The 15262-nt window shown below is 48.3% G+C and overlaps 2 protein-coding genes across 2 annotated transcripts in view; one reads left to right on the top strand and one right to left on the bottom strand.

The window, feature by feature from the left end:
* Window positions 1-1385: 1385 nt before the first annotated feature.
* Window positions 1386-3266, bottom strand: LOC142072633 (uncharacterized). Its single transcript, XM_075130121.1, has 2 exons — window positions 2333-3266; window positions 1386-1944 (listed from the first exon to the last, which is right to left on the bottom strand). Exons 1-2 carry the CDS (start codon window positions 2910-2912, stop codon window positions 1403-1405), a joined length of 1122 nt encoding a protein of 373 aa, XP_074986222.1. The 5' UTR covers window positions 2913-3266; the 3' UTR covers window positions 1386-1402.
* An 8726-nt stretch (window positions 3267-11992) lies between these two features.
* LOC125637914 (uncharacterized) overlaps window positions 11993-15262 on the top strand; it is a 31989-nt gene continuing 28719 nt past the window's right edge. The window contains exons 1-3 of the mRNA XM_048852997.2: window positions 11993-12191; window positions 12795-12876; window positions 13222-14157. Of these exons, the coding sequence (XP_048708954.2) occupies window positions 13333-14157 (825 nt within the window). The 5' untranslated portion in view covers window positions 11993-12191; window positions 12795-12876; window positions 13222-13332. The remainder of the gene's footprint in view (window positions 12192-12794; window positions 12877-13221; window positions 14158-15262) is intronic.

Genomic DNA, 15262 nt, shown 5'->3' on the forward strand with positions numbered 1-15262 from the left:
ACAGATTTCTCTGAAAGCATGGGCCCTGCCAATGCATGCATCATGGTGCTAATGGGGCAGGTTCATGCTGTGGAACGCCGATTCTGGGCTCGGGAAACAAGCACAGACTGGTGGGACCGCATAGTGTTGCAGGTCTGGGACGATTCCCAGTGGCTACGAAACTTTCGCATGCGTAAGGGCACTTTCATGGAACTTTGTGACTTGCTTTCCCCTGTCCTGAAGCGCATGAATACCAAGATGAGAGCAGCCCTCACAGTTGAGAAGCGAGTGGCGATAGCCCTGTGGAAGCTTGCAACGCCAGACAGCTACCGGTCAGTTGGGAATCAATTTGGAGTGGGCAAATCTACTGTGGGGGCTGCTGTGATGCAAGTAGCCCACGCAATCAAAGATCTGCTGATATCAAGGGTAGTGACCCTGGGAAATGTGCAGGTCATAGTGGATGGCTTTGCTGCAATGGGATTCCCTAACTGTGGTGGGGCTATAGATGGAACCCATATCCCTATCTTGGCACCGGAGCACCAAGCCGCCGAGTACATAAACCGCAAGGGGTACTTTTCGATAGTGCTGCAAGCTCTGGTGGATCACAAGGGACGTTTCACCAACATCAACGTGGGATGGCCGGGAAAGGTGCATGATGCTCGCATCTTCAGGAACTCTGGTCTGTTTCAAAAGCTGCAGGAAGGGACTTTATTCCCAGACCAGAAAATAACTGTTGGGGATGTTGAAATGCCTATATGTATCCTTGGGGACCCAGCCTACCCCTTAATGCCATGGCTCATGAAGCCGTACACAGGCAGCCTGGACAGTGGTCAGGAGCTGTTCAACTACAGGCTGAGCAAGTGCAGAATGGTGGTAGAATGTGCATTTGGACGTTTAAAGGCGCGCTGGCGCAGTTTATTGACTCGCTTAGACCTCAGCGAAACCAATATTCCCACTGTTATTACTGCTTGCTGTGTGCTCCACAATATCTGTGAGAGTAAGGGGGAGACGTTTATGGCGGGGTGGGAGGTTGAGGCAAATCGCCTGGCTGCTGGTTACGCGCAGCCAGACACCAGGGCGGTTAGAAGAGCACAGGAGGGCGCGGTACGCATCAGAGAAGCTTTGAAAAACAGTTTCATGACTGGCCAGGCTACGGTGTAAAAGTTCTGTTTGTTTCTCCTTGATGAACCCCCCCGCCCCTTGGTTCACTCTACTTCCCTGTAAGCTAACCACCCTCCCCTCCTCCCTTTAATCATTGCTTGCAGAGCCAATAAAGTCATTGCTGCTTCACAGTCATGCATTCGTTATTCATTCATCACACAAATAGGGGGATGACTACCAAGGTATCCCAGGAGGGGTGGTGGAGGAGGGAAGGAAAATGCCACACAGCACTTTAAGCACAGCACTTTAAAAGTTTACAACTTTAAAATTTATTGAATGACAGCCTTCTTTTTTTTGGGCAATCCTCTGTGGGGGAGTGGCTGGTTGGCCGGAGGCCTCCCCACCGTGTTCTTGGGCGTCTGGGTGTGGAGGCTATGGAACTTGGGGAGGAGGGCGGTTGGTTACAGAGGGGCTGCAGTGGCAGTCTGTGCTCCAGCTGCCTTTGCTGCAGCTCAACCATACACTGGAGCATACTGGTTTGGTCCTGCAGCAGCCTCAGCATTGAATCCTGCCTCCTCTCATCACGCTGCCGCCACCTTTGAGCTTCAGCCCTGTCTTCAGCCCGCCACTTACTCTCTTCAGCCCGCCACTTACTCTCTTCAGCCCTCCACCTCTCCTCCCGGTCATTTTGTGCTTTCCTGCACTCTGACATTATTTGCCTCCACGCATTCGTCTGTGCTCTGTCAGTGTGGGAGGACAGCATGAGCTCGGAGAACATTTCATCGCGAGTGCGTTTTTTTTTCTTTCTAAGCTTCACTAGCCTCTGGGAAGGAGAAGATCCTGTGATCATTGAAACACATGCAGCTGGTGGAGAAAAAAAAAGGGACAGCGGTATTTAAAAAGACACATTTTATAAAACAGTGGCTACACTCTTTCAGGGTAAACCTTGAAAGTTAACATTACATACATAGCACATGTGCTTTCGTTACAAGGTCGCATTTTGCCTCCTCCCACCGCGTGAACGGATTTTGGTTGAATGCCAGCAAACATACACTGCAATGCTTTGTTCTACAGTGATTCCCCAGTACGTGTTGCTGGCCTGGAGTGGTAAAGTGTCCTACCATGAAGGACGAAATAAGGCTGCCCTCCCCAGAAACCTTTTGCAAAGGCAGAACCGCAAATGCCAGGGCAAAGTAATCCTTTCACATGCTTGCTTTTAAACCATGTATAGCATTTTAAAAGGTACACTCACCAGAGGTCCCTTCTCCGCCTGCTGAGTCCAGGAGGCAGCCTTGGGTGGGTTCGGGGGGTACTGGCTCCAGGTCTAGGGTGAGAAACAGTTCCTGGCTGTCGGGAAAACCGGTTTCTCCGCTTGCTTGCTGTGAGCTATCTACAACCTCCTCCTCATCATCTTCTTCGTCCCCAAAACCTACTTCTGTATTGCCTCCATCTCCATTGAAGGAGTCAAACAACACGGCTGGGGTAGTGGTGGCTGAACCCCCTAAAATGGCATGCAGCTCATCATAGAAGCGGCATGTTTGGGGCTCTGACCCAGAGCGGCCGTTCGCCTCTCTGGTTTTCTGGTAGGCTTGCCTCAGCTCCTTCAGTTTCACGCGGCACTGCTTCGGGTCCCTGTTATGGCCTCTGTCCTTCATGCCCTGGGAGATTTTCAGAAAGGTTTTGGCATTTCGAAAACTGGAACGGAGTTCTGATAGCACGGATTCCTCTCCCCAAACAGCGATCAGATCCCGTACCTCCCGTTCAGTCCATGCTGGAGCTCTTTTGCGATTCTGGGACTCCATCATGGTCACCTCTGCTGATGAGCTCTGCATGGTCACCTGCAGCTTGCCACGCTGGCCAAACAGGAAATGAGATTCAAAAGTTCGCGGTTCTTTTCCTGTCTACCTGGCCAGTGCATCTGAGTTGAGAGCGCTGTCCAGAGCGGTCAGAATGGAGCACTCTGGGATAGCTCCCGGAGGCCAATACCATCGAATTGTGTCCACAGTACCCCAAATTCGAGCCGGCAAGGTCGATTTAAGCGCTAATCCACTTGTCAGGGGTGGAGTAAGGAAATCGATTTTAAGAGCCCTTTAAGTCGAAATAAAGGGCTTCATTGTGTGGACGGGTGCAGGTTTAAATCGATTTAACGCTGCTAAATTCGATCTAAAGTCCTAGTGTAGACCAGGGCTCAGTTAGGCAGGAGACAGGACTGGATGGGCACAACAGGCCCTGCTGGCCTTAAAATTTACAAATCTGTGAACTGTGGGGTTTCTTGCACCTTCTTCTGCAGTATCAAGCGCTGGGCATTGTCAGAGAGAAGAGACTGGGCTAGACGGACCACGGTGCTGAGCCAGTCCAGTAATCCCTATGGGCCAATTCACTTGCATCAAACAACTCGTTCACGCCCAGTGTTGCCAGCTCTGGTGATTTTTTACTACGAGCTTTGTAATACTTAACTATTTTTTCCCTTAAAGCCCCAGCACTTGAGGCCATGCGTTTATGGGAGAATCTCAGCTTTTATGTTTGGGGAAATAATAGTATGTTTCCAGCCCTAGAGGTTGGGGTGGGGGTGGGGGAGAGATAAGCGCTGAAGATTAAAACAACAGAATTAAAAAAATGTACCTATTTAAAAATAATCTCATTTTTAAGATGCTCTGATATTCATCATTTGTTAACTTTCTGGGTTGGCAAAATTATGTGCCAATTTATTTGCAGCCATCAATTTGTTCCTCCCCGTTATTCTCTGCAATTTGTTCCTTGTTTTTCCAGCACTGCAGGCCGTGTGGGAACCCCGCCCTGTGCGGTTGGTGCAAAGGACTTGGTTAGTGCCACCTTGTCCAAGGCGTGGATTTGAAGAGCCAGAATCTCTTCAGTCATCTTGGCATTTAGGGCCAGGCCAAAGCAGCCTCCCCGCTCAGGGATCAATGCTAATCATAAGGCACTTGCTGTTTAGTGCTCTGTGGGACGATCTACCCCCTGCCTTCCATCCCGGGTAGACGGACGCCTTCTATTTACACTGATGGAGCCTACTTAGAAGCAGAGTTAAATTGGTGCAAATCTTGGTGGTTTATGGAAACAACTTGTTCCCCTGAGTCACAGAGGAAGGGCTCTAATCTACATGTTTGGGCCCTGATCATGTGATCTGATTCTTATACCTGTATGGAGCTGATGCTTTGGAATGACTAGGGCCAAGCACAGGGAAGAGCATCCACCTGTATTGATCCACATGCAGCACTGAGAGTCAATGGGATCTAATGACTAGCATGCTGGACTGGGACACAGGACACCCGGGTTCATTCCCAGCTCTAAAACTGGCTTGCTGGGACCTCAGGCAAGTCACCGTCCCGCTCTGGGCCTAGTTTCTTGTGCTGCCCTTTGTCTATTTTGAGTATAAACTCTTCCAGGCAGGGGCTGTGTGCGACTATAACGCAAATTGCAGGCTGCATTGTATGGGTGTATAATGGCCTCCACAGCACCCCCTTGAGGCATAGGATGGCCCTGAAGCCACAGTTTCTCTTTCCTCAGTAATTTCTCAGAGGCTTTCTCGTAACCAATAACTCCCATATTGGGCTGGCTTGTTATCATAAACGGCTACAAAATAACACCATCAAAGTCCAAGTCTGAAGTTGATATATTTTAAGGTTTATATACATCCATCCTTCATCCAGCCACTCCCAGGCCTTCTGCCCGGAGTCTCCCCTACCATGCTGGAGTCTTTTCTGACTGGTGTCTTAGAGCAGGGGTTCCCAAACTGTGGGCTGTGGCCCAAAGGTGAGCCACAACACAGTCCTGGGTGGTCTGCCAGAGGTGGAGTTTGGGGGCAAATGAGGGGGTGTTGCCCCCCAAAACAACTGTATATGTTGGCAGAGTGGCGGCCGGTGATGGCCTTAGGGCTGCCAACTTTCCAATTTCCCAAAACTGGACAGTACAGCAGGAGTGCTGGTACCTCCCCCCACCCCCTGGTCCACCTCTTCCCCCAAGGCCCCACCCTCCATTTACTCCTCATCCCCTCTCCCCCCCGTCACTCGCCGCTCTCCTCCCTCCCCTTTTCCCATTGCATGGTTGCATCTGTATTGTTCTCAAGGTTGTGGTGGTGGTGGATTTTTTTTTAACATAATGCAAGTATAATGAGCCAAACAACATTGTTCTATCATGAGAACAAATTCTACTCAGGAAGAAAAATTAAAGTAAAAAATATGGTTAAATTAGGCTTGTAAAAGTACTCTTTTTTTCTTCAGTACTTTTTTGAAAAGTGTTTGTTCTGTGATTATTACTATTCCGCGTAACAACACGACTAAGCCCATTATACAAGGCTACACTGCACAATCGACCATGGGGGACACTTTAGGAATAATCTGAACTATCCTGCCATGACTCAGCTCAGACTAGGTTGTCATTTCAGGAAATACAAAATAATGGAGCTATTTTGTCTCTGGAATGAGCTATGCCTATGTATAGAAAACCGGAACAGAGGATGGAATTTGCTGCTACCATCCAGCTGTGATGCAGCAGCACAGACTGCTGTCCTGGGGAGAGAGACAGCCAGCGAGGAGGCAGCTTGAGCTGGGGAGGGGGCTGGGAATGCACTCAAAGGGGCAGTTGGGAAAAGCTGTTACAGAAGGAGAAGAATCGAGATGTGGAGCTAGCAGATGAACTGGAGCTTAGGTAGAAGGGGAGGTGATTTTTTAAAAAAAGAACAAGAGAATAAAAGTGAGGGACTGGGAAGTGAAAGAAGGAAAATAGGAAAGGTGTTGAGCCATGAGAAGAAGAAAAAAAAAACAGACCTGGGTACACAAGCAGGCACTATGAGAGAAGGGAAGTGGACAGAAAGAAAATCTACAGACTTACTCAGAAAGAGAGGATCAAGGGAAAAACTGGAAGGAACTGCGACTGAGGGAAAGGGGGATTGATCTGTGTTAGATGCAAAGAGATCCTGAAAAGGGAAAACAAGATGCCCACCCACAAAGGACTTAAATTACACAAGCAAAGAGAATGGCGGTGTGAACATCTATTGACGGAATACAGTTCAAAGGTGCCTAATGGAGAAGTGAGGGCCCACTAGGTGAAGAAACCCCGCTTGTGGATAAACTCGGTGCAAAGATGTACAGCCACAGGAACATCGACTCTTCGGAGCACTTCAGGCTGAAGAGAAGCAAAGAACAGGACAGCAAGAGTGGAGCTGGACCTGCTGCCAAGGAGAGGAAAAGTTGATTCTTCTCCGAAGTGACACAGTATATCAGAGAGTCAACTCTTGTTCTTGTTCATAACAATGCATTTGGTGCTAACTGCACAGCAGGTACAAGCTCACAAAGGTTAATGAGTTGGTAACCTATGGTTTATTAGTATAAGTAGTAAGTCTTTGGTAATGTTCTATAGTATTTATGCTCCTGGTACAATTTTGATGTTTTTCCTTTATAAAGTTCTAAAAGATTAAAAGGCTCCCTTTTGTCTTGGTTAGGCTATGCTAACTGTGCAGAGAGGCAAACTCCACACCAGTAACAGCTCCAAGGAGGAGCCACCAATTAATATCCCCAGCAAGATGTGCAACTAGAGTGGAGTACAGACTGGCCTACCAGGGTGTCAAAAGGCATGTAAAAGCGGCAAAGAGTCCTGTGGCACCTTATAGCCTAACAGATGTATTGGAGCATAAGCTTTTGTGGGTGAATATATGCATCCGGCGAAGTGGGTATTCACCCATGAAAGCTTATGCTCCAATATGTCTGTTAGTCTATAAGGTGTCACAGGACTCTTTGCCGCTTTTACAGATCCATACTAACATGGCTACCCTTCTGATAGAAGGCATGTAGTGAACAAGGTGGAAGATGAAGGTCTTCTGATTAAAGAAGCTGAATGCTGACCTGGCAAGTCACTTAAATTCAACTTGTCATAGGTAGCCACTAGATAGTGTATGTTCTTCATTTTCTGAGTGCTCAACTTTAGAGAGCTGGGTCTGATTTACAGAGGTGCTGAGTACACACAGCTGCAACTAAGGTCAATGGGAGCTGTGCTTGAATATATAAAGTGCTGTAAAAATGCTCGGTGCTCTGAAAAATCTGGCCCTAGGCATCTCCAATTAAGCACCCAAAATTTGTGGCATTTTTAACAATTTTGGCTTTAATTTTGGTGTAAAATAGGGAAAACAATTATTCCTTACACTCACAGGGGGGTTGTGAAGATATAAATGTATTAAGGTCTGTAAAGAAGTAAGAGGACAACAACATCATAAACAAACTAGGGAAATACAACCTAGATGGAGTTATTATAAGGTGGGTGCATAACTGGTTGGATAACCATTCCCAGAGAGTAGTTATCAATGGTTCACAGTCATGCTGGAAGGGCATAACGAATGGGGTCCCGCATGGATCAGTTCTGGGTCTGGTTCTTTTCAATGTCTCTATCAATTATTTAGATGATGGCATAGAAAGTATACTTATATAGTTTGCGGACAATACCAAGCTGGAAAGGTTTGCAAGTGCTTTGGAGAATAGGATTAAAATTCATGTCATGTTAAACTGTCTTGGAATAAGAGGGAAGGTCCTCTCATGGATCAGTAACTGGTTAATAGGAAACAGTGGTCAGTTTTCAGAATGGAGAGAGGTAACCAGTGGTGTCCCCCAGGGGCCTGTGCTGGGACCAGTACTATTCAACATATTCATAAAAGATCTGGGAAAAGGGGTAAACAGTGAGGTGGCAAAATTTGCAGATGATACAAAACTACTCAAGATAGTTAAGTCCAAAGCAGACTGCAAAGTGTTATAAAGGATCTTACAAAACTGAGTGACTGGGAAACAAAATGGTAGATGAAATTCAATGTCGATAAATGCAAAGTAATGCACATTGGAAAACATAATTCCAACTATACATATAAAATGATGAGGTCTAAATTAGCAGTCACCACTCAAGAAAGAGATCTTGAGGTCCTTGTGGATAGTTCTCTGAAAACATCCACTCAATGTACAGCGGCAGTCAAAAAAGCTAACAGAATGTTGGGAATCATCAAGAAAGGGATAGATAATAAGACTGAAAATATCATATTGCCTCTATATAAATCCATGGTATGCCCACATCTTGAATACTGTGTGCAAATGTGGTCACCCTATCTCAAAAAAGATATATTTGTCTTGGAAAAGGTTCAGGAAAGGGCAACAAAAATGATTAGGGACATGGAACAGCTGTCGTATGAGGAGAGATTAATAAGACTGGGATTTTTCAGCTTGGAAAAGAGACAACTAAGAGGGGATATGATAGAGGTCTATAAAATCATGACTGGTGTGGAGAAAGTAAATAAGGAAGTGTTATTTACTCCTTCTCATAACACAAGAACTAGGGGTCACCAAATGAAATTAATAGGTTTAAAACAAATAAAAGGAAGTATTATTTTACACAATGCACAGTGAACCCAGGGAACTCTTTGCCAGAGGATGTTGTAAAGGCCAAGACTATAACAGGGTTACAAAAAGAACTAGATAAATTCATGGAGGATAGGTCCATCAATGGCTATTAGCCAGGATGGGCAGGGATGGTGTCCCTAGCCACTGTTTGCCAGAAACTGGGAATGAGCGACAGGGGGTGGATCACTTGATGATTATCTGTCTGTTCATTCCCTCTGGGGCACCTGGAATTGGCCACTGTTGGGAGACAGGATAATGGGCTAGATGGACCTTTGGTCTGACCCAGTATGGCTGTACTTATGTTACTTTTGTTCAAAATGATCTGGACAAACTGGAGAAATGGCCGGAAGTAAATAGGATGAAATTCAATAAGGACAAATGCAAGCTTAGGAAGGAACAATCAGTTGCACACACAAAAAGTGGGAAATCACTGCCTAGGAACAAGCTGTGAAAAAGGATCTGGGAATCATAGTGATCACATGCTAAACATGAATCAACAGTGTAACACTGTTGCAAAAAAAAAAAAAGCAATCATTCTGGGATGTATTAACAGGAGTGTTGTAAGCAAGACATGAGAAGTAATTTTTCCACTCTACTCCATGCTGATGTAAGCAGAGTCAGGATGAGCTCCACTCTGACATCTGGTGGTGAGGTGTGGCAAGTTGTGGAAAAGAACTTCAGGGGCTGATCTCATTTGCATAGGCACACCCACCCCTCCTAGAATGAGGCCATAGCTGCCCAAATGGTCACTTTGGCTGCTGTGGGATCCCCAGTGTCTCTGTTATTGGGGCAGGAAGAATAAATTGTTATTACCCTGATTATGGGAATCAAGGACAGTGGAACTGCACTTGGCCTTTTGTTATGATGGAGGGACTCACCATCAACTAAGTAGCACTCGCTAGGCAAGGGACATGGGTTCCAAAACTCTGTGAATTGAGAGAGGTTGGGGATAGGTATTAGTACTTGGTAGTATAGTTCCCCTAGTGAGGGTCTTATATGCTAATTGTACTGCCTTATCTTTCCACTGTGGAATGTTAGAGCTAATTTTGATTCCATTAGGAGTCTAGTTACAGGCTGCTGAACTGAATTTACTTTGGGCTAATAGTGCACCAGCACTGAGGCTCCCCTACTACAAGCTGAAATCACAAAAGAGCTAAACTTACTAAGAGCTGTAATTGCTGAGTGTTGTGTTAAGTAGTGGGGGAGCCTGAAGATATATGGTGGAGCAGTTTGCGGGACAGCGAGCAGAGTGGCTGGTGGAGCGGAGCAGTTTGCGGGACGGTGAGCAGAGCGGAGCGGCTGGTGGAGCGGAGCAGTTTGTTGGATGCCTAGAGCAGCCCATGGGTGGCTGGCAGAGTGGAGCCCCATGGAGAGGTGGGGCCATCAGCTTTGGACCATGTAAGGTGCCCCTTAACCCCCCACCCCCCAATCTCCACCCAGGTTGGGAGGTAAAACTCTGCAGGTAAACTTTTGAACTCTGGGGCTGCCCTGACCAGGGACAGAGACTTTTGGGTTGTTGGACTTTTGGGACTTTGGGTGATTTTGGGTTGCTGGACTCAAGAACTAAAGGGAAAGGACATGCCCCAATTTGCTTGGGGTGGGTTTTTGCTCATGGGTTGTGTTATGAACCCTGTTGGTGGTGTTTCCCCAACATAATGCCACATTGTTTCTCTCTGTTATTAAAAGGCTTTTTGTTACACTCAGACTATGTGCTTGCGAGAGGGGAAGTATTGCCTCTTGGAGGCGTCCAGAAGGGGTGGTATATATTTGTCCCAGGTCACTGGGTAGAGGCTCGAGCCGGTTTTGCATTGTGTTATTGGAATGGAACCCCTAGATACTGAACCCAGCCCTTGTTGCTGCCAACTCTGACAGGCAGAAGGGTTACACTGATTAGGACTCATCTGGAGTATTGTGTCCAGTTCTGAGCACCACATTTCAGGAAGGATGTGGACAAATTGGAGAGAGTCTAGAGAAGAGCAACAAAAATGATTAAAGGTCTAGAAAACATGACCTATGAGGGAAGATGGAAAAAGATCATACAAAAGCCCAGGAGGAATCAATAACTGTGGGAGCAGAGCAGGGGGTGGATGGTCTTCAGTAAGTCAGGCCTGGGGCCACACACTGAACGATGAGGATATTATTGAGCAGCTACCCATAATTCAGTGAGCACAGTCCATCCTGTGCTCTAAATAAGGCAGGGGTCCTGTGGAAAAAAACATTATGTGATTATGTAATTAAAGACTGTAATCATAATGCATACACACAAGGGAACTGAAATAAGATTGCATGGAGAACCTTAGTTCTGGTGCTTCCTAACTTTTGAGTGTTTGACTTTGCAATGTTAACATTCTTTTAACATGGGTTCTTTGGATGTAGTGTAGAAACATTTAGAAATTGACATACACAGCAGCCAAGATCAGTGCCCCATTGTGCCAGGCACTACACAAACACAAGGTGATTGAAATTGGTGCCCCATTGTGCTGGGCATTGCACAGAAACACAGTGACTGAGAAAAGGAGTACTTGTGGCACCTTAGAGACTAACAAATTTATTAGAGCGCAAGCTCATGAAAGCTTATGTTCTAATAAATTTGTTAGTCTCTAAGGTGCCATAAGTACTTCTTTTCTTTTTACGGATACAGACTAACATGGCTGCTACTCTGAAACAGTGACTGAGATCAGCACTCATTGTGCCAGGTGTTGTACAGACATCCTGTGACAGAATATCCCGTTCCTGAAGAGCATACATGTTAAATAGACCAGATAGATAAAGAATGGGAAAGGAAACAGAGGCACGGAGAGAGGAAAAGAGGAACTCGGTTACAGAGCTAGAAACAGAAGTCAGGTTTCCCAGATCTTTGTCTAGCACCATTACCCACCAAGCCACTCTGCCTCTGCCCAATTGCCTCTTCTGCTCCTCTTTCTTTTAGACAAGTCACTCAATCTCTGTGCCTGAGATCTCATTATGTGGTTTAGATTAGATAATCCAGTGATCACTCCTGGCTTTAGAATCCATACATCTGTAAAATGGGAGCAATACGCTCTTTCTCCCACGCTTTGCCTCTCTAGCCTATTTAGTTTACAAACACTTCAACCCAGGGACTGTCTCTCCCTGAATGTCTGTGCAGCGCCTGCTGGCACAATAATCTCAGTCACTGTGTGTCTGTGCAGCATCCCCCAATTACCGCAGAACATGCGGATTTGAAGTTAAATGTCTCCGTGCCAGACTGGTCCTGTGGCATTACAGTGAGGGGCTATTCTAGTCTAGTCTATTCTATCCCGGGGGGCTCTGATAGTACACTCAGACTCACCACTGTATTACAGTATTGTGTGAGGGGATGGTCTGTCAAGCTTCCTCACAAGAGGCTGCAGCTGTTGCCGTGGGGGAGTGCTGGACATTCAATACTCCCACATGATCCAATCCCAATTAGGGGCTGGCCGTCAAGGCAGGGGAGGGATTCGCCCGGACTGACAGCAAGCCCAGCCAGTCCTGGTTTTGCAGAGGTGGGATTAACCCTTCTCCAGCATCCTTGTCACTTCCTAGGTAGGACCAGCCCCTCAGCATCGTCTAGGGCTCCCCTGCTCAGGGACACCCCCTCCCAGTGTCCCAGCTCCCCAACACCTGCGGGCTCCGGGGCGGGGATTCAGCAGTTGCTGGATACATAGAGAGAACAGAGCAGACGGAGGCGCTGGATCGGAAGAACAGGAGCCCCAGCCCCAGGTACGTCCCTACTGCAGGAGCCACAAGGGAGAAGGGCTGCCGCCCCCTGCCTCCTGCCCTGGTCGATGGGGAGTCCTCCATCATCCCGATGCTCAGGGGGACATGCCCATTCAGGACATGTCCCCCCGGCGGGGGCTTTTCTCTTTGCAGCTCCCTCTGGGACCTGAGGAACAAGAGCCCCCACCGCAAGAGATGGGGGGGGAGGGTCAAGGAGGGACCTGTCTGTGCTGAGGGGGACAGTGAGCTGGGGGTACAAGTCGTGGGTCTTGCCCTCACTACATTTATTGCAGGGGGCTCTAGTATTTAGGTCACCAAACACTTTTCCGTACAAAAAATTCTTGCAACTTTTTCTTTGAGACGCTCCCATTCCTCTGCTCTTTGCAGCAGGCTGGAGAAGTGCCTCTTCTTTGTCCCATGAAATTCTGTTCAGATTTGGCTGAGTTTTAGGGTTACCAGATAACAACTGTGAAAAAACGGGACGGGGGTGGGGGGTAATAGGCACCTGTACAAGAAAAGCTCCCCAAAAACAAGACACCTGGTCACCCTACTGAGTTATAAACTGCTAAAAATGGCCATTTCCCTCCTCTTGATTTTGTTCCTCAGGAAAACGTCAGCAGCTTGCCAAAATAATAGCTGAACACCGAAATGTTGTAAGGCTGGCCTCTCGATGACCCAATAGCAGCAGGTACGGTACTGGGAATGTCTGTATTAAAATAAAAAATATTTGGAAATTACGTACAAAAATCTCTGTTAAAAGAACATTGTTTAGGTAGCAAAGTCAAGCAGCACCCATAAGTTAGGAAATGGTAGATTCACGGTTGCCTGCTTTATTCATCTGCATTAATTTAATTAGATAGTTTCATCCTATTTTTTTCCACAGGACACGCTCAGGGCACCAGAGGGATGCACAAGTGGGCAGAGTTAATGCTGAATGGGCAAATCTTGGAATGTCCTAACATTCCAGTGGTTGGCTTTGCAACCTAAGTACCGTACTTTTAATGTAGTGTTTCATATGGATCTTTTGCTGCAGGCTGCGAAGGAGGAGGCTGGATGCTCCCGACAGGTTCCACTCATGTTTATTGAGATTGGCGTCTGAGAGTCCAGGCCCTAGCTCGAAGTGCAGCCGCTCCGGAGACAGACCATGGCCACAGACCTGGGTACAAGTGCAGATTTGGGTCTCCAATTACAGGTGCCTTTAGAGCAGGGGGTGCAGCCCCCAGTAAAAAGGGAGGAACAAGACACACCAGGCCTCGAGCCAGGGCAAGGAGTGGAGCAAGGAGAGAACCTTCCCTTTGTTGTCTGCTCTGGGACCATCGGGGAATTATTGAGATGGGCGGCTCCACAACAGTCCAGGCCTCAGAGGCAGGACGAGCCGCCCCAGCGCTGGGAAGTCCAGTGGCAGGAGGTGCTGCAGGCCCTATGGACCCCTCCTGAAGTTGTGCCGGCCCCAGTGACGCTACAGCTACCTGAGCTGGCACCAGGGGACGATATCGAGGCCTATCTGGCCAACTTCGAGCATGTGGCTAATGCCTGCCAGTGGCCGAGAGGAGAGTGGGTAACGCGACTCGTGCCAGCACTCAGCGGAAAAGCCCGACAGGCCTACAGCAGCCTGGAGGCTAGAGACAGCAGAGACTATGGGAAGGTGAAAGCTGCCATCCTGCAAGGGGAGGACACCCGCCTGGAGACACGGCGCCGGTGCTTCAGGCAATTCCGCTACCAAGAGGCCGAGGGGCCCCGGGAGGCTTACAGTCGCCTCCAGGAACTCTGCCATCGCTGGCTGGAGCCGCAGAGCCGCACCAAGGAGCAGATCCTGGAGCTACTGATCCTGGAGCAGTTCCTGACCATCCTGCCGGAGGAAATGCAGAACTGGGTCTGGGAACGTGGCCCAGAGAACTGCGCCCAAGCGGTGGCCCTGGCAGAGGGGTTCCAACTGAGGCAGCCAGAGGCTGGATTATGGGAGCAGCAGGTAAGAATATTTTAATTTGATAATCCCAGTGGAGACTGGTGGGGAGGGAAAGAAGAGGCCAAATATATAGACAGGCTCCAGATGGGACTGGATGCTCACAGACCAGACTGCTGTGCTGTAAACTCAGCATCCAGTCCCTCTCCCTAGAGCAAGCAGAGAGCAAAGGCTGTTCCTATTAGGCGGGGAGTGATGGCTGGATGTAGGAGCTGGTACTGAAGGGCTGCAAGATTCTCTTTGGTTCATGATCAGAGCTAGAGGAAGAAAGGGATCCAGCATACCTTTGAAAGGAGAAGAATAAGAAGGGATATCATAGAGGCATTGAACTGGGATCTTTTATTCGCCCTGTCTCCTATTACATGAATAAGGGGATAGCAAGCCACTAGGCATAAAGCAAAATGTAAAATTTCAAGTCCGTTTCCACACAACACAATATGCTATTTGAAGCCTAGAATGGAGCAGGGTACAACAAATGGATTGGATATATTTATGGATAGAAGGACTTTCCAGGGTTATACTACAGGTTGTACCTCTTTAATCTGGACTTCCCTTGTCCAGCAACATCTGTGGTCCAGCATCCTCTACGACCCCATGGGTGCTCCGGGGCTGGAGCAATCACAGGGAAAAGCCAGCATCCCCAGGCTTAGAAACTCCTCTCCTGCCCTCCCAGAGCTTCTGGAGCACTGCAAACAGCTGATTTGCCGCTTTCAAGCTCAGGGAGGGAGGGAGAGGAGAGGGGAAAGGGTGGTGCTCAGGGGACGAAGCAAAGCAGCTGTGAAGCCCTGTGTCCGGGGGCCAGGAGTGCTCCTGGGCTCCATTGCCGGCTGCGGGGCTCCACTCTGGGCCCCTGGCTGCAGGGCTCTGCAGCTGCCCCACTTCTTCCCCGGAGTGCCACCCTGTCTCTGCTCCGTCAGTGCCAGCCCCTCTGCTGCCGCCGGAGCACAGACCCACGGCTGGCAGCAGCAGAGGGGCCGGCATTGACCTGACCCCCCCAGCCCAGCAAGTTCCCTGGTTCGGGACCAGTCAGGTCCCGAGGGTGCCGGGCCAGCAAGGTACAACCTGTAGTATATATCCAACTTCATCTACCTCAGCTGACCTTGATATTGGG

This window comes from Caretta caretta, chromosome 6 (assembly GCF_965140235.1).
Source record: "Caretta caretta isolate rCarCar2 chromosome 6, rCarCar1.hap1, whole genome shotgun sequence".
NCBI classification, from domain to species: Eukaryota; Metazoa; Chordata; order Testudines; family Cheloniidae; genus Caretta; species Caretta caretta.